Source organism: Zosterops lateralis, assembly GCF_965231275.1.
Source record: "Zosterops lateralis genome assembly, chromosome: 7".
Classification (NCBI taxonomy): Eukaryota; Metazoa; Chordata; class Aves; order Passeriformes; family Zosteropidae; genus Zosterops; species Zosterops lateralis.
Genome location: NC_139767.1, coordinates 11,550,116 through 11,576,170, shown reverse-complemented (window position 1 = coordinate 11,576,170; position 26,055 = coordinate 11,550,116). Strand labels below are relative to the sequence as shown.

General features: G+C 40.9%; 2 protein-coding genes across 7 annotated transcripts in view; both read left to right on the top strand.

The window, feature by feature from the left end:
- HYCC2 (hyccin PI4KA lipid kinase complex subunit 2) overlaps nt 1–9,144 on the top strand; it is a 50,522-nt gene extending 41,378 nt beyond the window's left edge. For 5 of the 6 annotated variants that reach the window (XM_083865730.1, XM_083865732.1, XM_083865731.1 and 2 more), the window contains one exon: nt 1,256–9,144. In XM_083865730.1, coding sequence (XP_083721856.1) covers nt 1,256–1,860 — 605 coding nt within the window. In that variant the 3' untranslated portion in view covers nt 1,861–9,144. The remainder of the gene's footprint in view (nt 1–1,255) is intronic. The other variant, XM_083865735.1, reaches the window with a different exon arrangement.
- A 470-nt stretch (nt 9,145–9,614) lies between these two features.
- ORC2 (origin recognition complex subunit 2) lies at nt 9,615–25,932 on the top strand (the record flags this gene model as incomplete). The annotated part of the gene is made up of 16 exons (XM_083865728.1): nt 9,615–9,711; nt 10,603–10,746; nt 11,018–11,104; nt 12,006–12,092; nt 13,338–13,369; nt 14,590–14,647; nt 15,547–15,731; nt 16,339–16,437; nt 18,012–18,121; nt 19,274–19,406; nt 19,810–19,906; nt 21,124–21,270; nt 22,422–22,593; nt 22,896–22,957; nt 23,654–23,772; nt 24,389–25,932. 16 exons carry the CDS (start codon nt 9,615–9,617, stop codon nt 24,473–24,475), a joined length of 1,716 nt encoding a protein of 571 aa, XP_083721854.1. The 3' UTR covers nt 24,476–25,932.
- Between the last annotated feature and the right edge of the window lie 123 nt (nt 25,933–26,055).

The following is a 26,055-nucleotide window of genomic DNA, read 5'->3' as shown; positions in this document are numbered from 1 at the left end:
CTCAGATAATTGCCACCATGTTTTTCCCATTCCACAAAAAAGATTTGAACGTGTTTACTTGGCAGCAAGCTGGGTTGAACAATCTTAACAGTAGAGCAGCACAGCAGCTTTAGCTGGGCTGGATCTGTATTTCTTCCAAATAATCAGATTCTACAGCTTTTACAGAGAAAAGCAAAATTCTTATAGCCTGTATGACTCCTTTTTTGCTGACATGGTGAAAATTTATGCCTTTTTCTCATTGAAATGAGATACATGGAGCAAAACTAGCTCCATTTTCAGTTTTGAAATTTAAATGCTGCTCAGTCTTCTACTAAAACAATAACTTCTTCTGAGAATTTGGAACTTAGAAAAAGAATGGAATAAGATTAAAAGAAAAAAGTATTTGTGTGCAGCCCTAATCATATTATAGGCCTAAAAATAAGGATTTAAGAAATAATATTATAATATTTTTATTTGCTCTTTGAGATTCCAGTCAAAAGCACAGCACCTCTTCTATAACATAAAGTGTTTCAGAGATTTAATTTCTCTTAGTGCAAAGGTTGCCTTTTTTTTTCTCTGAAAAATGTAGATGTTAAGATAAAAGCAAGTATGGTAGAAGCACCTGGATGGGATTGATGTAAATTCAGGGAGGATTGAATTTTGGAGAAGAGAGAACTAGGAATTAGGTTAATCTCCAATAGAAGGTATGGTCACATTGTTCAAAGTGCCAGCTAGGCACAAGAGAAGCCTTCTACCTCTGTTGGAACATTGTGATTGCTAGCCTAGGAAGTGGCCTAATTCTGAAGCTTACTGAGCACTCACCAGAACTTACTCTGACTGGAAGAGATCCTTAGATCTTGCCTCAGAATAGGATAAAAATAGTCTGAAAGGGTGGTGGGTTTGTTTTGTTAACGATGTAGTAGTAGAATGGGTAGCAGTATCTGCCGATGAAGCTAAAACAAATTAACCAAAGGGAGGCCAATTCTTGTTCGTAGACAAAGTTTGGGACCAATATTCTGACTGGTAAGAGTATTAGAGATGAAAGGCCAATCAAGCTCAGGGAACACTTACTGTCACTCTCTGTTATTCTGCTAAATATGGCAGGAAAATTGGCTGAGAATAAAAAAAAATTAAGCAAGTGGAATCCAACTGGATTAGCAAATGAGGTTTGTTTTGACGTTCTGTGCACATCTTTGTCTTCATGTAACTTGAATGCATTTTCTGTTTTCTGATTGGTTTGGGGTTTTTTTTTGGTTGCTTCTTTTTTTCTTAATAGATACTGAAGGTGTAAATGGAAGAGAGGAGTCCGTGAACCTTAATGATGCTGATGAAGGATTTTCATCGGGAGCTTCCCTCAGCAGCCAGCCAGCTGGGACCAAACCTCTCTCCTCTGTATCCCAGAAGGGCAGCTTAAGGAAAACAGCAAGTGGGCGTTCCACTAAGGAGAAAGAAAACTCTTCTGCAGCAAAATCCAACGAGAGCCCTCGAGATTCAGTAGCTCGGAAGCAGTACACGCACCAGTCCTCTGACCTGGATGGAGATATAATTGAGATGACACCTACTAAGAAACACCTCAGCCTGCCTGCTGGGCAGGTGGTGCCAAAAGCCAACAGTTTGGGCCTGATCAGGACCGCCAGTGCTTCCTCCAGTAAATCATTTGACTATGTGAATGGCAGTCAAGCAGGCTCCAGTGCTGGAGCTGGTACAGAGGGTTTCACCAGCCTAGCAGCTGGCAACACCAATCGGTTTTCGACTATCAGTCTACAGGAGGACCGGCTAGGCCAAGCTGGGGAAGGTAAAGATCTCCTTTCCCCAGGAGCTCCCCTAACCAAGCAGTCTCGATCTCCAAGTTTCAATATGCAGCTGATATCCCAGGTGTAACTTTGACTCCCTTCCTTAGTATTCCCTCTTCCCCCTTAATCCCTGGCAAGTTCATCCTTAAGCAAAACATGAACCATCATCCCACAGTGTGAAAATACTGACTGTTGTGATCTCATTTGATTTGGTTTAGCTATCATACTGTATTACTGAAACAGCAATAATTCTTCCCTCACCTTCATCCTCCTTCCCCCTTGTAAACATGGTTGTGAAGCAGTATATAATGTACTGTATGCCTTTGTCCATGCCTTCCTTTCTCCTTGGGTGATGTGCAATCCATCGTAGGCTGATCAGTCCCATTTCAACACTGTGAGACTGGAGACACCGGCAGAAATGGTGAATGTGATCCCTATGAGATGATGCTTTGGCTTTGTTAAGAAATAGAAACGGGTTTGTTTTCTTGGTCTGCAGTACTGCAAAGACTACTGGATCCTGACTTGTCTTTCTCAGAACCAGGAGTGCCTCAGAGATTCTAGTGTGACTTTGGACCTCTCTGAGTCTGTGCAATCAATTCTGGGGAGGGGATTGTCATTGCTGCTCCTGGCTGTCTACAGCACTTTTTTCATTAAAATCAGGGTAGTTTTTTCTTGACTGCCCCTAGTCTCTCATCCCAGAAGCTTTTGATGTTCAGCAACTGAGACATGCATATTAAGAAGCTGTTTTCCCTCAGAGAGAGGATTCTAGGTTGATAATGTAGGTTACAATGCACTTCTAATGGCGTTGTAGCCATTTGTAATGTTACATGTCTTCCCCTCCAGGACACAGGGTCATTCTGCATTTAGACTAAAAGTTAGACACCACCATGCTGTTAAAGCAATTTGGTTTGTAAGTGGGAAGGAAACTACTTCCCCAGGAAATAATGGCTAGCTCTGCTTCGTTTTTGTTTTTGCTGTTGTTGTGAGGTGCTGATCACCGAATTGAAAGGTGTATTCGGGTAAAGAGTATTTCTCAGGCTGCTGTCTTTTGTGTCATAGCTGTTGGGACACCCCTACCTGTTTCAGCTGCTTTCTCAATGTCCCTGAATTCAATGATGGAGTCATTTGAGGAATCCTGCAGTCCAGACAGACCATACTCTCAAGGTGCTGTCTCAGGGATAGAGACAATAGTTTGCTAGAAATACTGAAGCTTCAATGTGAAATGCTTTTCTAGCAGTGCCGTTTGCGCAAAGGGGTACTGACAGTCCTTTTATTTTTTCCCCAGAAGGATCACACTTCATTGCCTTGGTATATATAATCTTTTCAGTTTTCTTAACTCTTAATTTTGTGGATTGGCCCTACTCTAGAAAATGCAGAACTCGTGCCATTGAGCCAAGCCTCAAATGTGTATGACTGATGTGGGCACTGGCTGGTGCTTATGTTAGAGGACACTGCTTAGAAGCACATTTCTGGTTACACTGGAGAATGTTTGGCATTCTCTCTCCATCTCTCTGTTTCTTTTTGGATTGATAGAAAAGGGGAAAATTCATCCTCTCTGCTTAAGTCCTGTATGATATCCTGGAAGTTTACAAACTGTAAACCCGCAGGAAAGAGTTACGATTTTTACGTGGGCACTATGGCTTCACTGTCACTGTGAAGGATAAATGTAAGCAGTTACAAACAGCAGGCTCTCTTTGAATGATACTCTTTAAGATATTCAGAACAATGGATGACATGGTGTGGTATTGCTGATAGTTAATTTTGGGTTGTTTTTTTTAATGCTTTTTTTCAAATAGATTTTTTTCAAATTTACATTAAAAATCATTAAAATATTTGAAGGGTTTTTTGTGGTCTGATGAGTCACTTTGGTAGCCTAGTCTTCATATCATACAGTCATAAAGTAAATTTAGTGGCATCTGATGTAGAAATTCAGTTAAAGAGTAAATAGACTCATCAGAAGGAAAACCTGACAGTTTCTAAACGGAAATTAATTTTTAAGGACCACTAGTCATGCACAGATTGAACTAAGGCAAAGCTGAGATGAAGCTACAAGGCTTAAATTTCTGTAAAAATGTCAAAAGCTGTAAATGGTGAAATAGATTTTCTCTATAAAATAACATTTTCCTAGTGGAGAAAATTGGTAGGTCATGACTGGAAGTACCAAGTTTTTACTTTGCAGAGACTATCAAAAAAGGAAATTTGCTTAAATATTTGGGAAAGAAAAGGTCAGGAGTGTCAGCTAATTTCCTAATAATGACTTAATTTTAGTATTTGAAGAAGTGAAGTTGTTCATTAGCAAGGTTCTCTACTTTATCTTTGTCATTAGATTAATTCCTCCTGAAGTTTTAGGACACTTAAACTGGCATCAGGTCAAATTTTACAACCTTTTGTTAAAAACTGGTTTTTTTTGTGTGGGGTCCCACACTATGAAAACTATTTCTGGAAAGTGAGACAGCTTTACTGGCTTCAGATGGGGAAGTCAAATGTACATGTGTAAATTCAAATTGGCAAAAACCTCTGTCAAACTACCTTTAAAATATTTTTACACTTCTCATTTGGATCATGTGCCTTTTGTTACGGTTTCATTCATTGTACTTTGGTTTGTTCTTGTGTGCATATACCTACTCCATATCAGTCTTTAAAAAGAGTTCAAATTTATCCCTGTAAAAAAAATATTTTTTCTATGTGCTGATGTGGTACATCTATGACTTCTCAAAAATTGCCCTTTTAGTGCAGTGTTCCAGTTGTGGGAGCTTGTTTTGTTGTTTTTCAGCCAAGTACTGTTGAACATTTACCTTACAAATCAAGTCATCACAAGTGTCTACAAACCAGCTGTAGTAGCAGGCTCTGCAGTGCTGTGTATCACGTTTATCGTTAGTGCTTCTAGACGTGTCTCAGGCTATGCTAAGGTGTGTCGAGATCATAGCAAAGCTTTGTACACTATGTTCAGTACATTCCAAAGTACTGCGGCAGAAATAAAATTAGAAGTGTCTGGGATATAGGTGGAGGGAATAATCTGCTGGGTTTCTGATTATAAATGCTAAATACTAAACAAAGTACAAAATATACTTAAATTTTCTGACACCTGTGACAAATGTTTAGACTTAAATCAAGCCTCCTTATCCTAAATTCACTCTGCTGTCTCTTCTTTTGGAACATTTGTACTTGAGGCACTAGATTTAGATTTCTGCACTGAGTGCAACTGCAGCATTATAAAAGGACAGGAAGCAGAACACTGCTTTTTTCCCTCCATATGTGTGCATGCATGCACACACATACATGCAATTCTTAGGTGAGGAAAGGTAGATTCTATATTCTGATGTACACATATAAGTCAGTAGGGAAAAATGAAATATTCCTTGATACACATCACAATATGCTGCCATTTTGTAACTAATTTGTCTTGACTTTGTAATTTTAAGAAAATACAAGATGTTGGGATTGTGAACTCTAGCTTGATTATCCTTTTCAGGGATTTATTGTGAGAACCTTTTGGGTTGAAGGGTGTTCGAAAGGTGAATCGTATTTTCATTCTGCAGAGAGCAAAGTGATGAAGTAAAAATACCTATTAAAATTAATGTTGCAAGATGACTGTTTAAATTGCTGTATTATCCCTTTAGTGATACTTCTGTATCACTGTCCATTTTAAGTGCAGATTTCTTTGATCCCCCTTTCTGATGTGAATTTGAAGTTTTTTAACAGCATACTTCATTCTGTAATGCTGAGCATCATGTTGCAGCCAGTAAGCGTTAGATCTAGTATTTGTAGTTTGCAAGTGTGTTGGTCTTAAATGCATTTCCAACATACGCCTGCTAGCTTTAATGTAATTCAAGTCATCAAAATAGTGAGAAAAAAAAAAGATGTTTTCTGAGAAAGTATTTATTTGCACTACTTATGAATACTGGAGTTTACTGGGACAGGGTTTTTTCTCACCATGTGAGGTTTACTTGTGTGTGAGTAGGTACATACATTTGTCACGTGTTGACAATCAATTGCCTCAACTGTGTGTATACTGTATGTAAATAGGAACGTATTTTTCAAGATTAAGGGGGAAACCTGCATCTTAGTGGTGGTAAAGCTACTCTGCAGTAAGGTGACCCCAACTCTGCTTTTTGTCTTCAGATACTACGTGGTTTGTTTTACTTCTTTAATGAAGTATATTAGTGTTCTTGGAAAATTGTAGCTCCAGGGAAATTTTCCTCAATATTTAATGTATAACATGTTCAGAGAATTATATTTTGAAAAATTAATTTTGGAATAGATAATTCTATGCTATGGCTGTATTTTAACCTAAGAGTTTGAACTTGTCCTATTTTATCATGAACCAATGGCTATCTCCTGTAAGTGTTGAGCATTTTAACTTTGGTCACAAACCAGACATTTTTGTTTATCTTGGCTTACAAATCTAAATTATTTTGAAGACTAAGAATCAAGAATAAATTTTTTAATAATTCATAAAAATCAAGCTGTACAGTATAAGTACTGTGCTCATAATCCTAGAGGAGGTGTGGAAAATACAACGGAATATGTTTGAATGAATGTACTGCACACAAAACAAAAATACTTTGATGTTAGATCTAATAATTTCATCCTTAAATTCTCTCATTGCCAAAGATATTGCTACCTTGGTGTGTTTAATATAACATTAAAGCCATTAGCTAGCTGTCATTTGTAACAAGCATTTATATCATAGGAATAGTTTTCATCAGAAGAGTAAATGTGCCCCTTTTATTTCAGTTTCTTGTTTAGGATAATTGCAGAACTAAAGTTGCAAAATATCACTCCTTTTCAAGCATGCTAAGCAAATAAGCCAGATCCTCTGTATTTGCATCACATTCTTTAATATAATTTAGATTTTTATAATTTCCCAATATTTTATATTTTCTTCAGGATTTTAAATGCTATTTGTTTCTAGCATATGGGCCTTAATCCCTGTTCATTATTTTTGTTTTTTCCTCACTGGCACTTGGATGAGCTTCTGCTGTTGAAAGCTTTTCTGTAGGTGATTCAAGGTAGTAAATCATGACATGGGTGTTGTGTCAGTGAGTACATGTATCAGTCTGTCAAAATTTCTGTCATGACCATCTGAAGAGACAAAATACTTCCCTGCCTCTTCCGCAGTGGTGGAAGGTGCGGGTGAGGTGTGAGCAACTTGGTTTGTTCCTGAAAACAGTAAGTTGATTTTGCAAGACTGATATTTACAAGGTTTCCCACGTAGTCATTATGAATTTTTATTTAAAATAAATCTTGGAACAAGATTTTAAAACAACAGCCAACCATATTAGATAAACTTGCCTAGTAAGTTTGTCAAGTGTCAAGGCCTGTGGTATTAAAAGTTTAGAAGTAAGCTGTGCAAGTCGTAATGGTACCTTACAGCTTCAAGAAAAGGATTTAGTAAAAATCTCTCCCATTTACTTATCTATATTTGAGATTTAATGAAAAAAAAAAAAAAAAAAAACACCAAAAAAACAAAACCAATTTTTGCTTCCATAATTTTACTTATTTTTCTCCAGGCTATACCTCTCCCTGATTTTTTTTTTTTAAACTATGTTCATCAGACTTTACCAAAGGTGGTATCTGAGGGACCAACTGAATTTAAAATGGGTCCAAATTACCCCCTCTGTCATAAAGGATTACAAAGGTTTTCCTGTGAGGAGCTGTTGATGGGAACAGATGTATATTAAAGCTTTGTATCTGTACAGTAAAACGTTACCCTACATTTTAGCTTGTGCATGATGAGCAGAGTGATGAGATCAAGTTCTATTGACCAGCTACTTGGTTGTGAGCTCCCAGTGTTTTACAGTCTGTAAGATTTCAGCTGTTTTAGAGAATGTGTTTGCATTCTGATACAACTTTTTAATGAATGATTAATGATTTATTCAGGAGTTAAAATTTAAATTGCTTAAAAATGTGGTTTAGAATTCTCACATGTTTTGATTTTAGAGGGTAAAATGATCAGGTGAGATTTCTCTTTAGAAGTATCTGCTGGTAAAGTGTCTCTATGGTGCTTTGTCATGGAAACTTCCTTACAAATCAGTAGTGAATCCTCTCTGTCTGAGTCCTCATCCTCCCCAGAACTGATCACAAAACCGAAAAAGTAGAGCAACCTTTTACCTTTAGTTCTAAAACAAGTACTTGGGAGTAACAGAAATACTGGCTATTGACACTGTTCTTTCTGTTCAGACAGTTACTGTTGTGCTAGAATTTCATGTTATTAGTTTATGAAAAATGCAAGTAGTAAAAACTTTGTGGCTTCAAGTATACAGTAGATGTGAGTTAACAATCACTCAGGATAAATCAACATGTCAAAGTATTAATAGATTCCTAGTACTGGGGTGTGTGGTGTGTGTGTATCAGTGTTCAATGATTACTTTGAAACAAGACTTCTGTTTTCCTGCACATAGTACATACTTTAGGGGTGGATATTACTAGCTGGTTATTTATGGACAAATACCGTATGATTAAATAAAACAGAGTCATTTAACACTTTTTTTCATATTGAAGATTCCAGGAAAAAGCTAATAAAGATTTTTAATAATCAGCTACTCTTAATACATTTTAGATTTACTATGGTAGCTTTTATTTGCTATTAAAAGACCCCAACAACTAAATTGATATATACCCCATGCTGCATTTTTTAAATTTGTAATTCCTGTACTGGACAATGAGTTTTTTGATCTGTTTTTGTCCTTGTAAGATTACAGGACTTGCTCTCTGTTTTACTAGCAAAAAGAAACATTCTGCAAGGGTTCAAAGATTATTTTCTTACTTTTTCGTCATACCAGGTTTGTTTCTCTGAACTAATGTTTGAGGATTTTTACTACTTTAGCATTCTGTAATCTCACAGAAGGAGCATAAGCAGCACGTAGCCCACTTCTCGTGGACACAGAGGCTGGGCAGAAGGACCTGGTTTGGTGGTGTGAGCCCCCCTGACCAGCACAGACAGCCCTGCCTGCTGGTGTCAGCCCCAGACGATCGAGATTCGGTACTGCTGAAGGACTAAATCAAACAGGTTTTTAATAACCCTGACCTCTGCTGTATGATGTCCTTTAACCTGGGGACCAGGGAAAGTCTTCATTCTTAGTCCTGAAGAAGGCACGTATTGAAGATCATGTTATTGGTGCATGTAAGCCATTATCTTAACTGTCTTACTGAGCTGGTTCATGCCGTTGACTTGTTGAAATGTGAAATGTAGTTACTATTGACTTTGTAAATACCTGCCAGAGAAGAAATATAATTATTTTAAATCATTGTAAATAGAGATGTATAAAACTCGACACAATCTGCAATGCAGAAAGAATTATATATATATATATATATATAAAAATATATAAAGATGTTAAATAAATATCGTGCTGTTTCTGAGCAGAAGTGAACCCTGTGTGCGTTGCTGTTTATTGAAGCGCGGTCCCGGCGGGGGCGGGGCGTTCTCTCCCCGGGGGCGGGGCCGTGAGGGGGCTCTGGCGGGGCGGCGCTTCCGGCCCGGGGCTCGCGGCGGCTTCGCGTCGCCACAGCGACCGCGGGCACGAGCCCGGGGCGCGCGCGTGCCCGCCGGCGGAAGTCCCGCCCCGCGGCCGAGGCGGGCTGGGAGCGGGGCGCGGGTTGGCCCCGGCCAGCGTCGCTCAAGGCGCGGAGCCCCGGTTGGCTGCCCCGGGGCGGCCACGGGCCGGCACGTGAGCCCGGTGCCACCTCCCGCTGCCGCCGCCTGTGCCGGGGGCGCGGGGAGCGGAGCCCGGTCCCTCCCGCGGGAGCGGCGCCGTGAGGGCTGAGGCGGGGCCGGTCCGCCCCTCCGGCGGCAGCGCCCCCCGGCGGCGGGGCCGCGCCCACGTGACGGACGCCGCCATGAGCCGGCCCGAGGGGACCCGCAGTAGCCGCCGCGCTCTGCAGGTGAAGTTCGTGCCCGACGAGGACGTCCTCAAGCACATCACCGACGACGCAGGTACAGCCGGCCCGGGGCATAGCCCGGCCTGGGGCATAGCCCGGCCCAGGCGCTGGGGAGAGGGGTCCGAGCGGCGGCGGCCCCCGAGACAGAGGCTCTGCAGCACCCAGCTCCAGTGCTGCAGAGCCCCGCAGAAGGACGAGGCCTCCGGAGTCGTGGTGCCCCGCTTGACCCTCCCGTGGGGTGTCTGTGTCCCGGCCCGGCGGCGGGCAGGCTGCGGGCGGGTATCGGTGTATCGGTGCCGGGAGCCGCCAGACTGCTCGGGCCTGACACAGTGGGTAAACACTCCACAGTCAAAGCGGAACGAGGCTCCAGGTGTGTGCCATAGCAGTGTTATGCAGCAGTTTTAACTACTTTTAAGATGGGGAACCTCTGTGAAGATGCTTGAAACTTGCCAGTGCAAGGCACGGAGCATCCAGTTCAGACTTCACTGCTGATCCTGCTTTGAGCAGAAGGTCACGCAGATGGTCTCCAGAGAGTTCTCAGTCTCAATTCTCTCTAAATACTGTCAGTGTACTGACAGCCTACAGGCAAGGTATTTTCTAATTGCTCCTTTTCTCTAGAAAAAATAAGCGTTGACAAGTACCATCCTTTTTGCATACTGTAATGCGGGAGCCGCTGTAATTTCTCCCGTTTCTCTCTGTGGAGCTGGTGTTAGCTGAAATGGGTCTCTTACCCTTATGGGCTGCAGGAACCAGCATTTGTGGTGAAGGAGGGAGGAATGGCCGTAGGGTCATCTACTGACCAGCTGTTCTTTTAGTAGGAATCTCAGCGTTGAATTTGTTTAGTAGTTTGCATAACAGGAACCTGGTCTCTGAATTGTGTGGCTGTGTACTACTGCAATAGAAATAATGAAATAGCAAGAAGTTAAAGCTTTTATTGCAATTCTAGGAACTAAAGTACGGAAGGACAAAGCTCAGCTGAGTGTCAGTGTGAAGAGATTTGTGAAGAAGCTTGAGAATATTTCTGATAATGAAGCTCAGGAGATCCTGGAAGAGAAGAACTATGTTGCTGCTCTTGGAATCTCTGCCCAAGGTATTAGCAGGGGAAAACCTAACACAGCTCTGGCTTCAGGAGATTCTTGCAGTGTTAGGGTTGTACAGTGTTGGTGAAATTGATTTTGAGGGCTCAATCTGCTCTGTGCTTGTGGTAACAGGTAGAAGAGAAGATTATGATTCTAGGATTTTATTGTTATATTTGTTTTGTAACACCTGCAATATAAGTAGTGAAATGTTGGATTCCATCTTTCTTGGGTTGGGAATATCAGTGCTTTTAAAATAGCTGCAAGTAACATTTCTTTTCACAGATCCACTGGGAAATGGCTCAAATATAAGTGGTGGTGAAGTTTACTCATTCCAGACTCCCAAACGCTCCAATAAAATGGCTGAACTCGGTATGTTTTGCTCATTTTTCTCTGTGGACTTAGGATAGGCAAGCAGAAAGTGGCAGTTCCAGAGAGGGTGGACTGTTTTGGTTCAAATAAGGTGCTTGGGCCAGGTTGTCACTCACTTGAAGAATGTTTGTATGTCCAGCACCACCTGAACTTCATTAGTGTTCATTTGTCACAGCTAGTGATACATCCTACCAAGGATAATCTGAGGGAGAAGGATCATCCTACAGTATCACTATACAGGAGCTGGTTTTGGTGCCTCTTAGTTTCTGCTGTGTCTTAGGAAGTTGTGTTTCCTATCTTAGACCTCCTTCTGCAGCAGGGTGGATTTCCCTGGTGCTCCCTGCTGGAGCTGTGACTCAATCTGAAAACTGAGGGAAGCCATACTGTGACAGTCTGTTAGTCCCAGTGTTGTTACGTGGAATAGGCTGTTGGCCATACAATGGTAGGGACAGTTAGCAGGATATGGTGACCTTTCAGATTCACATCAGTCCTTCAACTTCATCTTGTATTGATAAGGAGGAGACAGAGGTAAATTCTTCCTCCTAGGGAACTGATGTGTTTACTATATCTGATGATCTGGTATGTCCAGCTGAGCAGTCTTAAAGGACTAAGTGAGCCTGACCAAAACTTTGCTCTAATTCAGAAATCTCCCAGAGACCAAAACGTGTTCTGCCATTACATCAACCATATTTGTAAAATTAATTCATTGATGAGTTCAGCCTTTGCTGAGGAATACAGCCACCTTTTGGGTTAGAAAAATCCAGAAGTATTTGGTTCCCTAAATAGCTAGGGAATTAATATGTAGAGAGCATTTCAGGTGTAAGGCTCCATCTCTGACTATACAGAGCTGGAATTTTTGTACCTGACATATCTTTCCTTCCCTTCCTCCTGTTTCCTACAGCTTCCGAATTAGCCCAGACACCAGAAAAGAATGTAGCACCTGATCACTCCAAGTGCCCTGATAAGGGGGCCAAAACCCCTCAAAGCAGTAAGTCCTGTGATGGTTTGGGGAACTGAAGCTGAGTGAACAGGGGTTATGTTTCTCTTTGGGTGGTGGAGTGGATGCTTGAGTTCCAGCTTCTTTCATGCTTCTAGTCAGGATAACACCATGGGCTGAGCTGTTTGATGTGCCTGGCCTGTGCTTCACCTGGGTGTCAGATCTCTTCTTCTGCCCTCCTGCTCTAGAGGAAACATGAACTTCTCTCTCATCTGTTCTTTGACATTTAATGACTTCCTCTCTATTCAATAAAAATACTTGCACTTGAGAGAGTGATGAGCTGGGTTGGTGTGTTGAACACCAACTGGGTTGGGCTGTGTGGGTGTTCATGTATAAATTCACACTTTATTATATAATATTTAGCACCTGGTGCTGCAGAGACAAATACTGATGCTAGAAGTCAATGCAGGTCAACACTGGCAAGAGCATGTGCATTTGTGCTTGGAAATGGAGTCTGATGTGCTCAGGGAGAGCACATTAGGTCATTTTTCATCCTCCTCCATCCTTCCTGGCCTCCCAAAGCTGTGACCAAGAATTAAAAGATGCCTTCTGTGGTAATAACATTGACTCTTGCATGAGCTGATACAGACAGGCTGCTGGAGCCACCACAAACTCACAGCCACAATGCAAAGAATAAATTTATCTTCCTGAAGCAACTCCTGGGCAGAAGGACATGAGTGGAGATGCAGGCACCCTTACACATGGTTCAGTGCTCGAACCAGCCTGCTGTTCATACTGGTCTGTCAGCAATTTTGCATGTGTGGTTTATCCCCATGCTGTGATCTTCAGTGTGTTCTGATCTTCTCTGTACCAAGACAGGGTGCTCAGGACTGTCCTTTAGGGTGCCTCCAAGCCTACCAAGCACCTGTGTTATCTATAAACAGATGTTCTACTTCTCAAAGCATACACAGGGTAAACAGCAATAGCTATTGTATATCTGTTTCTCTGCATTGCCATTTGAGTCTTTGCTATCCCCAGCTGCATGGTCACTTGAACATACTTACAACTGTCCTTGCCAGTCTTTCACTTCTAACTCATTCTTCCCAGCAACTCTTGTTCTCTCCTTGCCTGCCTGTGAGGAACTAGAGGCTTCCCTCATGGGATTAACTATCCAGGGAGCTGATATTCTGGTGCAGTGTACCTTTGGACAGTGAATGCCTGTTTTTCTCATGGACCAATTTGTGCCACTGTTGAAAATTTGCAATGCTCTCTACAATGTTGTTTCTTCCTTTTCAGAACATTCAAGTTCAAACAAAGTGCAGCAGAGGGTGAGTAATAACTTTATATTGCTTGGATTTTGTGTTTGGGTTTCTTCTCCACTTGTACTGGCCAATTACTACAGTTCTGGAAAGGAAGGACCTTGAAAAGCATAATCCACGGTAGAGATGTCTCTTCTAGTCTAACCAGACAGGAGTAACTCAACTGAGAACCATTAATCAGGACTATGGGGTTTGGAGATGGTGGGCAAATAATGGGTTAGCTTAATTATGATAGGTGAAAAGTGTTTCCTTGCAACACTAGTGAGGATGCTAGACAGTTCCTTAATACACAGTTAAACTCACAGCTTTCTAGTTTCTCACTAAAGAAAGAAACAGCCCTAATTGTAAGAAACACTGTTAAAACAGGAGTTCCAGAACTGTGATGCTGCTCAATTTCTTACTTACCATTGGTTTATAAAGAATAAATTGGGGTAATGGGTTGATGTTGTGTTTTGTGATGCTACAAAGAGATACAGTCCAGAGCTACCAGTTGTGGTGGCTGTGGAGTGAAAGAGTGAAAGAGTTTGCTTTCTAAAATGGTACAGCATCATAGCAGAAATGTGTGCACAGCTTTTCTGGTATGAGATTTCAGGATGAAATACACCTGAAAAAGACATGCTGTTTGGGGATGCCATATTCACTGCTTGATGATTTCACATCCACTTTGTCAGGATCAACAAAAGTATTTCCTAAGTATTGCAGACTTGATCCAGTGTCTGAGTCAGGCATGCGCTTTACACATATGTAAGGAAGATGTGCCACTGCAACTTGGTAAGCACAGGCAGCTTGGATTCTTTTGCTGTACTGGGCTTAGTATGCTGAGTGGTCTTCTGTCATTCTGGTAGTTGTTTTCATAGAGGATTTGCAGATGACTTTGAGTAGACATCATGATATGGAAGGTGACTGCTGCAGTGGGAACTGAAGCATTTCCAGTTTTTCGTTGCTTTGGTTTGACTGTTCCTGAGGAGCTGAGATTGGCATCTTGGTTGGAGATTTCACAGTTTTCTACTCTCCATCTTGAGCTGAAAGATTTAAGCCCCTTTTGGAACTTGATCCTATCTCCCTCTGAATGGGAAAACAAGAACTCTCTCCATACTTAACTGCCTCTGCTTTTCCAGTTTCATGTGGGCTGAAATAGTTTGGAAATGTAACTTGTCTTTGGTTGGCAGAGGTCTGTTTAGAGGAGAGAGATGTTTCTTCTAATGCATGTTTTTTCTTTGCTGTTCCAGAATAAAAAGAAAGAATTTGTGTCCACCACACCTTACAGACTCAGAAAGAGACTAGCAGGTAAAGATCAGCCTTTGCAGTCAGCTGCCAAAATCAGTGAGGCACTGTGTTTGAGGGAGAGTGTTTTCCTGTTGAGCTTCTGTCTGGGTAGCAGTGTGACTGAAACAACCTGATTCATCCTATAGAGAGTGTATCCTTGAGAGTGTATCCAGAAATATCCTTAAGAAAATCTATGTAGACTTTCCCTCTACAGCTGATCGCTGCTCAGCTTAGGGGTGGAAGGGTTTGAAGCACCAAGCTACTGAACTTCAGTAACATGATCAAAAGAGATAAAACTTACAGTAATCTTACCTATCCTGACATTTAGTGCAGCCCAACTGCTTGAACCAGGCATAAAACTTTTCAATGATAGCTGGGACATCCATGTCAAAGTATTTCCAATAACAGGTTGGCTAAACCAGAATGAATGCAGAGGAGAGTTTAGTAAATGGTATTTCATCTTCTAATTCTTTTGTGTTGAGAGATCAAGACTGAGCCAGATTTCATCTGTGCTCTTCAGTCAATGCTGCTAACAGAGGTATTTTACAACTTTTTTGCAGAATGTGACATAGAAGAGACTCAGCCTGCATGATTGGCATTTGGGGAAACTGACATAGAGATGCTAAGAGAAATAGGGAATTCCACTGTCCATTTTTAGTCTCTTTTTATGGTATACCATGATGTTTCTTAGTTGGTATCAAGGAGGAAGCTTTACTTAACAATACTTTGTGATCCTACAGCTGCAAAAGAAATGGTCACCTGTGTTTGCAGTTCTCTTAAGTATTGATTTTACCTTTCTGTGAAATATATTTAGGATTCATGTGCTTGTAAAACATCTAGAGAATGTGTGTGAGATGGAGCAAAATGAGTTCTGTGTTAGAAGTCATTCCTAGCATTTAACCTTAAAATTTATGTTCTAGCTCCAGATCCCTATTTAGAGAGTGAGAGTGAGTATTCTGCTTCCTGCTCAGAGGAGGAGGATGAGGAAGAACAGAAAGAAGTCATCACTGTTTTATCAGATCAAAAGACTCCAGCAAAAACTAAGACTGCATCTACACCTCCTCCCAGAAACAGCCTAGCCAAAAAAATTAAGGAGCAAAAGATGGTGAGTGTGCAAAAATATATCCCTGAGCTAGCAAACATGAAGGGATGTATAGTGGCAATAAGCTGTTAGTGACCACACCTGACCCTGGGGAAGAGCTGCTAAACTCATTTCAGATCAAACCAGCTGGCCTGGCTTTTGCTGTACTTTTGAGTAATCACTGTTTGGACGGGCACCATGTGGACCTGTGTGCTAATCCAGTTGGCATCATTAGCAGCTTCAGGAGAAGTCTAAGATGTCCATGGAGCAGGAGACATTGTAGTGAGACAGGATGAAGAAATTGATTCCTGTAGTATCAGAAGAAGCACACATTAGTGTTCTGGCTTGGTGTTCAGCTTAATTGTCTGATTTCCTACCAGCACCAGGGATCCCCACACCAGTTAAGAATTACTGTTATGTTACCTCTCTCAGAATCTCTTTTCTGGCTCACTCTTCAGGAAAGAATCATCTGACTAGGTTAGCTTTGGCAGAATGCTGCTATAGAAGCCATTTTTACAAATAGTTTCTGTTTTTCTATATTCACCCTTGCTCTGTGTCTCAGTGGCCATCTAAGGGACAGGGGTAACTTGATAGCAGGAGGAGTATTGCTGATCTTGCTGTCCTTTTCTAGGGCAACCTGGTGGAGGAATACTTTGAAGCTCACAGTAGTTCCAAAGTGCTCACTTCAGACCGAACGCTGCAGAAGTTGCGGAAAAGAAGATTGAACCAGGTACAGTTCGTAGTGAGTCACACAACTCTGGGGTTTTGATTTTTATGATAGAGAGTTCCCTCATCAAAATTTTTGATGTTGCTATTTTCACTTTATTGATTATGTGGTCAGTGGTAATGCTGATTTAGGTAGCAGTTTTGTACTGCTGCTCTTGAGCAAGGGACAGTGCCCAGTTGTTTGAACCTGAGGCAGTAGTAAAAATGCAGGGAGAAGGCACTATCAGATGAGCTTACAGCTGAAAGCTGCAGTTGCCACAAAAGATCAAAGGAGGAGGTGCTTTTAGGGGAGGAGAAGAAAGAGAAGCAGAATTGTAGAGACTTGTTTTAAAACATCGTTTTTGTCAATGAAATGGTAGGGGGAATTACAGACTGTCTTGACTTAATGTGTATAGAGGAAATCAAGAGAGCTGACTTCATCTGAACATTACTGGGTCAAACCACTTGCAGAACTGGAACAGCTCTAAATGTTGTCACTTAGTTTGTTAGATGTACTTTGTTCCCTTGCAGTTTCTGGGAGACAGGAATAGTCTGATGGCGGTGACTGAAGTACTTTATTTTTCTCCACATGTCACTTCCACAAGACAGTTCAAATCAAGCAGTTGTGTGTCCCTACAAGGACAGGTCTCAGGGAACTGTGTAGAGTACCTGGAGCTCTTGTGCCTCTTTTTGTATCCATTTGTGTTTTTAAAATATGGCATATATGCAGACTGCCTGTTGTCTGGAATTGCTGCCCAGAGCAATGTCTGGATTCTTAACAAGTTCTTTCATAACAGCTATGGAAGGAAATCAAGGCTTACAGTGTTAAAACTACTGCTGGCTTCAAAGTAGTTGAAGGTTTAGCAGCTCTGTCTCTCAGTACTTTGTTTGTCTGATACATTGCAGCTGTTTTTCCAGTGTGAACTGTCTTCTACTGCAAAGGAGTGGGAAGCAGATCTGTTAAAATTGAAGAGAAAGAGAGGCTGGTGTAAATTTGGTGCTGACTATCATGCTACTGTGCTGTTTAAACATCAGCATCACAGCATATCTTCAAAGCTGAATTAATCCATTGATTCTTGATGCTTTTCTACATTGAGCTATCAGCTGCAAATTATATCCTTTCTGCTGCATTTTTTAAGATGGTGGGCATTTTGAGCTTTCTCTTGCAGTGACAAACACCTGAACTCTTGCTAAGCATGTTGACTTTTGGAGCCTTTGTTCCCATGAGCAGGGATGTGATGTTGTATCTTGGTACAGTGCTTGGTGCTGTGTAAGCTCTGTGTGTGTCCGTTTTTCCTGTAGTGGTTTTCCCATACTTGGCAGGAAGAGAAAAACACAGTATGTTGTCTGTTCTAGTCCTAGTCTAGCTGCCTTATACTGTAAAAAGGGTTGTACCTATGCTTTGTATGTCCAGTAGCAAACCTGTGCTTAGTGGGGTCTTCATAGAAAGGAAAAAAAAAACTAACCACAAACTTGAGTGCAGTGACAATAAAAACTATTCTCTTTAGGTAGAAAGCATGCTAGAGGGTGTTTTAAGGACTCCAGGTATATCTTGCTTTTTCTCAGCTTTGAATGATTATCATCTCTTTCTCAACACAGCAAACACTGCATGATCTTTTGAAAAATGCTCCCCTTGCCTATGCTGCTGAAATTAGAGACCTTAACCAGCAACATGAATCCTTGTTTTCCAAGTGGATGCTGCAATTACAGTAAGTAAACAAGGAGAATCACTGAAGAAGCTTAGTTAAAAGGCACTGCCAGTAAACTTACCCTCATGTCAGTAACATCCTGTGGATGAATTAAGGAGCAGGTTTTTTCTTTGTTTGCTTAAATTTAAAAGTGAATGACATTAATTTAATTTAATGCTTCCTGTAGACCAAATCATATCTGATTAACTCCTTGAACCTAATGTCTGAAGTGCAGTGAAGTTGGATTCTACCTGGTTAAGTTTGTCTGTGCCTCTCTGAACCAAGCTAGAGGGCATTCACAAACAGACACAAAACAGTGGGCTTCAGTCAGTGCTTTTTTCATCCTGGCCACAGTTTGAGTCAGTAACTTTCTTTGAAGGTTCAGCAGCAAAAATATTACTCCCCTTGGATTGTTATTCAGGCAAGAAAAATGAGTTTCCAAGGCTGCTCATTAAAATACGGGTGCTCATTAGACAAAATTAGTTCCTGGGAACACACAGTATTTCTGATAAGCTGGAGAGGGGTTTAGTCTAGGTGTGGTTCATCAAGGGCTTCAGCCTAATGAACATTTCCCATATCATAGTGTAGCCTGAGAGAGGGTGAGGGATGTGACTAAAGTCACCTTTTCTGGATCTTTGCAATTCCATACCATGCTGTCTTTATGCTTTCCTGCCTCTTTTTCTGTGGAACAATTAGGATAAGAAATATATGTGAGTATAGAGTAATTTTGCTTTGAAATTGTGCCTGAGGATCAGAGTGGAAAACCAGTATGAAGGTTTGCTTCCTTTTCTTGTAATTACTGTGATCTGTAGTAAACATGTAATAGACTTACTGGTGAGGGGAGACATGTGAATGTTGACTACTATTTCTTGCCTGAAATAGTTGTAGATCTAGTATTCTCTTCTTAGTCAATAACATTTTCTTCCACTGATGTTCTGCTAGAGTTTGTGAGCCTCTAGGCTACTAAAATGATTCTTTTGCTAGGAAGCACATGGCAGGTTTCAGACTCCTTTTAGCTAACCTCATTTATCAGCTGCAAGCTTAAGGTAAGCCTGGAGTTGACGTGAAATTTTTAAAACCAAGATTGCAATGATCATTTTGCTTAATGAATGTATGGACCTAAAACCAGACTTGCACTTTTTTGATCCTGTGTATTTGCTGGCTTTTCTGCAGCTTGGGTTTCAATATTGTGCTTTATGGACTGGGCTCAAAGCGTGATCTGTTGGAGAAGTTTCGTACCTCTCTGCTCCAGGATTCTGTTCACCTGGTGGTTAATGGATACTTCCCCAGCATCACTGTGAGATCTGTAAGTGTGGGAAAAGCTTGTGGGTTTGTGTAATCATCCTGTGTTAGAGATGCCTGTAGAATCTTTCAATGTAAAATGTTAAGGAAACCTGCTGCGCCCTATAGCAACAGACTCTAAATGAAGAGCAGTTCCTTTCTCTTCTAATACTTTGAAGAAATTATCCCATACATTTTCCAAGGAATTGCAGCAATTTCTGTCATTAATAGATACTCGTCACTCTAAAGCCTTGTTTTATGTCACCGTTTTAAAAAGGGGTATAATTTTTTTTGTTTGTGTTCACTGTTTTAGGGGTTTTATGGTAATAATCAGATTATCTCTCAGAAGGCAGCCAAGGGCTCAGTTTCAGGTTTTCTGCACTTCTGTATCAGAGCCTTTCATAAGGAACTCCTCTTTTCTTTTTCAGATTCTCAACTCCATCACAGAGGAGGTTTTGGACCATATAGGAACCTTCCGCAGCCCCCTTGACCAACTTGAATTCATCACCAAAAGGTTTAAAGAAGGTAAAGTGACTAACTTCATGCATAAAAATGTCAGAGTCTACTTACTGTTAAGAGAGCCTGGACATTTTCTTCCCTTACAATTTTTATACAGGCAGTTACAGTGTCTTAGTGCATTGTAGCTAGTATACTTTGTTGCTTGTAATTTATGTAACATGTATGAAAACATGCCTGCACCAGGAGTATATGTGTACATACATGTGTAACAACCCCATGTAAGCTGTTACCTCAGTCAGTGTTTTACAGCAGGACAGCTGTGTCAAACAAGCAGGTTAGAACTGGTTTCAAAAACAAAATTAAACAGGTATTGCCTCACAAAATACTTGCTGAATTATATCTGAATTATATTATGTCTTACTTGCTTGTATGTTCATACTCAAATTGCCATGGAATCTTAATTGTGCATGGCATTGGTGTTTACATTCTGTTTTTCATCATTACCTTTTGAGTGTTTCTGGTGGGACAAAGTGAAAAAGGCAGGGTAACAGCAGTTCCCACCTGAATGTATGAATTAGTCCTGCACTATGCTACAGCTGATCTGACTGGTTTCCATTAGCAGGCAAATATGTATGGATTTGCACAAAAACTGGTTACAGTTCTAGAATTGTTTCTGGACTCAGGAAATGGTTGTTCCCAGGGATAAGTACAGCAGCAAGAAGCTAGCTGGAAATTTTAACATCTACCATTTGCATTATCTGAGCTAGGTCACTAACTTTTTTTCAGAACTTGTTAAAATTTTCAATGAAATTATGATGCTTTGGATCCACCCCTGAATAGAAAATGCATTTTTACTGTGAGGAGGAGCTTAAAGATGCTAGTCATGTAAAATCAAAAGCAGCCAAATAAACTGTGCTTAAACTTCCATTCTGAAATATATTTCAATGATCTTCAATTGCAAAAGAAACACAGCTGAAGGGGAAATTCCTGGTAAAGGGATGTTTTTTCCACTGTGAGCAAGTGGAAAGAAGATTATAACAGAAAAGCTTAAACTGAAAAAAACCAACCCTGTAGCTGTGATGACAGTGACTTGAGAAAAACCCTTTTACGTGCTCAGAAACACCCAGTATAGGTTCAAACTAAGCTGTACAAGGAAAGTTATATTGGAGTGATGTATATGGAGAGTGGTGAAATAGACTTGACCTACACTGCACTGGGAATGGGAAACCAGCTTGTGTACAGTTTCTTTGATTGGCTCTTTGCTGTTTTTTCTGACCTTGCAGATTCATCTTTGGAGCTCTATCTCCTCATTCATAACCTGGACAGCCAGATGTTGAGAGGAGAAAGGAGTCAGCAGATCCTTGCACAGTTATCCTCCCTGCCTAGCATTTACCTCATTGCCTCTATCGACCACATCAATGCTCCTCTCAGTGAGTTCCTCTGGGCCTGATCTAGCCAAGAGAAGGATCTGTGTTCTGCTTTGGGGCTGCTAAGCATGTTTCATAAGCTTATGTATTGCTTACTGTGTATTACTGTTGATGTGTAGAACAGAGCTGTTGATGTATGTATAGTCCTGATTGGGAGTGTGGCTGTGCTGAACCAAAACTGTATAAAGATAGTGAGAAATACCACTAAGCATAATATACAAATAGACTCCAAACTTTTGGCACCCTTTGATTTTAGGAACTGATTGAACTGGAGAAAGGATGTTTTGTCTGTCGTTGCATCTAAACAATTTTATCAGTCAGTGTTCTGGGCAGAATGGGAGTTTCAGACAAAGTTTATTAGAGGAGCCCTCCTGTTGGGCCAGGAGGTGCAGAAAGGACCCCCTTCCTTTCTAAACCCCTTCTCAGACAGGATTTCTAGGTGTGCCTGAACTCAATCTTAGCCCCAGACTTAGTTGATGGTTTATGTTAAAGGATTATATAGGTATAATTGAACTTTTGTCTCACAAAATTAAGGATGGCAAAGCAAATATACTTAAATAAATTACTTACTTACTTATACTTTACTTACTTATTATGATTAGATTAAAAGATCCTAATCAGAATTATTTACTACACAGCACAAGTAGCTATAACTATTGATATAGTTCACTCTTTTTAAAGCAATATTGAAGCAGTTATATAAAAGCTAGCAAAAACAATACAAGTAGAGATTGATGTTACCCATACCAACAACCATGGGCACATCTCATTAGCTCAGCCTGGAGGAGTAACCTTGAGGGGCATCCCCACTCGAGGGAGGAATCTCCCCATCCTCTGAGAAGGGCCTTGTTTCAGCTTTTTGACCCCCTCTCTAGGCAGAGCTTCCAGCTACAGCCAGAAATTGTTTGCACACTCCCGACTGTGGAAGGATTTACAATGTATCTGTGGAAAAGGGATGCCTGCAAATCTTTTGTTGCAGAGAATTTATCTTACTGGAACTGCAGTTATCACGGTTATGTAATGTGAATTTCGCAAGCATGTATTGTTTCCTCAATCGTACAGCAGAACTACATGCATTTTAATGTTGCTTGTTTAACACCTCAGAAAACATAAATCTCTCAGTTTTGTCTGCTCTTTCTTTTCTCTCTGTCTAGTGTGGGATCAGGCAAAGCTGAGTCTCTATAACTGGCTTTGGTATGAAACAACCACATTTAATCCTTATGTGGAAGAAACGTCTTACGAGAACTCGCTTTTAGTACAACAGTCTGGATCTTTGGCTTTGAGCTCCCTAACACATGTCCTGCATAGCCTCACTCTCAATGCCAGGTAAGACACTGTTACACCTCACAGTAGCACTTGCCAAGGACCCAGTCCTTACTTACAATCTGTGTTTGCTGATAATAGTGTTTGAGATGAAGATGGTAGGACCTGGGTTTCAGTTGATTAGTTACTTTGATTGAGCAGCATTTGGGTAGCAAACCTTGTCCAGTGATGAGATTCACAACCAGGTCTTTGTGCATAAGGCAGAATTAGTTAATATTTTCTAATGGTGGGACTTTTGGGCTGGGTTTTATTATTATTTATTATTACTATTATTATTTATTTTCCCCTTTCCTCCTTTCACTTAGGGGGATATTCAGACTGCTTGCTCAGCACCAGCTGGAGAAAAAGGACAACCCATCTTATCCAGGTAAATACCCACCTTTTCTCATCTGTTTGGGGTGTTGCTGTTCACAGCAGCCCTGGGTTTTGGTATGCAGGTTACATCTCCAGCAGCAGAAGTGCTGGAACAGTTGGCTCAGTGAGCCTCACTGTCTTTCTAGTGGCAGTGTCTGACTCAGACAGGCAATCAATAGACTGGCTGGTTCTGAAGGACTGCCCCTTACATGCTTGGACATGACTGAGACCATTCATGGGGGGCTGTGGAGTAAAAAAAAAAATTAAAATGAAGATTGAATTTGTATAACTTGCACTTAAATGTCCTGTATAAATGACTTCTGATGTACCCCTGCTTTCTAGGATACACGTGGAATATTCTATCACTGTCTGTAATAGGTGTTGCAGTGGATATGAATAACATTTTAATGGTAGATAAAGCAAGATAGAGGAGTTGGAAATTAAGAGAGATTAATGATTGTAGAAAGTGCATTTAAAGTGTTATTAAAATTCCATTAGGCATCAGGGTGACTGGAATGTTAATTCAGCTGTTTTCCATTAATTACTGAAGTATTACCTTGGCTGTATACTTGCCAGAAGTGATGTTACTGTAGCTGCTCTGGTCTAAGCCAAAGCAAGACTTTCAGGTGGACAACATGTGGTGTGAGACCTGGAAAAATCTGACAATCTTACTACTTCAGTTTCTTCTCTTGCCTTTTTCTGTCTCCAGGGCTGTCGTTCCAAGACTTTTACCAGCAGTGTCGGGAGGCTTTCCTCGTGAACAGTGACTTGACACTCAGGGCACAGCTGACAGAATTCAGGGACCACAAGCTCATCCGGACCAAGCGGGTGAGTCCAGGAAAAAATTCTGGATATTCAGCCACTTTGAATAAAAGAGATGCTTATTTGCTACTAAGTTAAGCTGTATTGCTTTAACCACCTAGGAACTGGCAAGGGGCTGAAATTCTGTAATTGCAGCTCTTTCCATGCCTCCAATTTGTCAACACCCTTTACATGGATAGAGGGCTGTAGAAACTCAGTGTGCTTTGGTTATTCAGCAGCCTACATGTCTTCTTTTTGAAGCCTGTGAGAAGTAGTAGACTATGGAGCCTGCCAGTCTGCTTCCAATAGTACTACCTGTATTTCTCTAAGGAAAGAATGCAGACTTATCATAATAATGAGACAGTATAGCGGTACTAGATATAGGAACACAGTGTTGAGGAGCTCTGTCGTGTCAGACAAGCATAACCCACCAGAAGATTTCTCATTTAGTGTCTTTTCTCAGTATTTGTGCATTTCTTGTGTTGCTCTAGTGAAATATTCCAGGTTTTCAGTAATGTAGTTGTTCAGAATGCTGTCCAGCTCTAATCCAGACTGCAGATAAATGCAGCATTGCAGTGCTGTCTAGTGGCTTGCCTGGCACTGTACACTGGTGTTAACAATGTCTGTGTATGTGTGTTTTCAGGGAGCTGATGGTGTGGAATACTTACTGATTCCTGTCGATGAGAGTACCTTGGCTGACTTCTTAGAGAAAGAGGATGAAGATGTGTAATGTCTCTGTGTCCTCAGTGTCTACAGCAACTGCTCTCAATGGCTGCTGGAGAGGGGTCTATGCTCAGATCTCCCTTTCTCCAACCTCACAGCTGCTGCACTGATAAGTAATAATTCTAATGAATTCTGCTCATTGTTCAGTTACCTCAGGTAGTTTGGAACGATGACTTTGGGAAGCAAGGCCTCTCTTGCGCTCTAGTTGGATTTGTCTGCTTTGTCTCTTAGCTCAGACAAAGCCTTCTTCCTATCTGTGCAGCCAACCTCACAGCCAGGAAAACAAACTTGGTGAGATTGTGCCTTCTGCTCTCTACCTCAGTAGACATGAGGGGTTTATTGGAGCAATTTACTTGGGAAGTGCAAATCACAAGATGGTTAAGAGCTTTAGTTTGTACTAGTGGTGCAACTTCTCTCAACAGAGTGCTATCCACTACTCCTCTACCATTTAGACAAAACTAGCTTCCAGTGTATGAAGACAAGATTTATGCCATGAGACCTGCCTTGACTGCATGAGGAAAGGAGAATACTAGTGGGTTTGGGATGCTGCAGGTAACTTAGTCAATTCTGGCAATAAAACTGAAGGACTTGTCCCAAACCCACATCTTTCTATAAGATTTAGATAATCAAAATTATTATGGACTCATGTCATTGCCTGCTACTTTCCACTGTGCAGTCCAGGAATATGAAGAGGCCATGAAGCTTTTTTGTTGATTTTTTAAAAAGCTTGATTGTATATTTATATTTTTTACATCAGGAGTGTCCACTGTTCCTGGAGGAGGCCTTAAATGCCGCTTAGAAGCTCTCCCTTTTTTTAAGCTCTTAGAGGTTGGAAGGCTGCTGAAGTTTGACATCTTTTCAATTCTTTTTTTTCTCAGTTATGTGGGAGGAAGTTCTATAGTTCCATCATCTAGTCTGCCAGCCAGACTTCAGGGACTCTGTATGCCTAATATTTGGTAGCTGTGTTACAGCTCAGTGTTGTAATAGTTCAAATCATTCAAATAAAGTACTTTATTAATTTTCATTAGCTTGTCTTGTCTTTCAGAGTCTCTTTATGTTACAGGAAGATAGAGATCCTTGTGGCAGTCGTGCAAAAGCCTCATTTTCATTATGATGTCAAATATCCACGCAGAAGATTTCAAACTACTGAGCAGAAATATTTTATATTGTTTCTTACATCAAAATCAAGAATCAGTTGCCTCCCTTTTAATACCAGTATATAGCTTTTGAAGAGAATCAAAACATCCCATGGAGAAATAGTTACCTCATCTGCCTCTCACAGACAGAAGGGAGGTGTATGGCCTGACTTTTGTATTAGAAACCTAGAGCATTTACCTAGCCCCTATCAACTTGATTCTTTGTATAGGTCCTCTCCCTTTACTTGGGAAAGAAGAAATTTCTTCTCACTTCTCAGCATACTGAGGTGCCTTCATGGTATTGGTAAGAATGATGACCTTTATATAGCCTAGGTAGCTTCAGATAAACCAGTCATCTCTTTCCACTTACATTAAAGGGGAACAACACATGCAATTATTAAATAGAGACATTGCTTGATGAGCCACTTTTATTAACTTAAAATGATAGAGC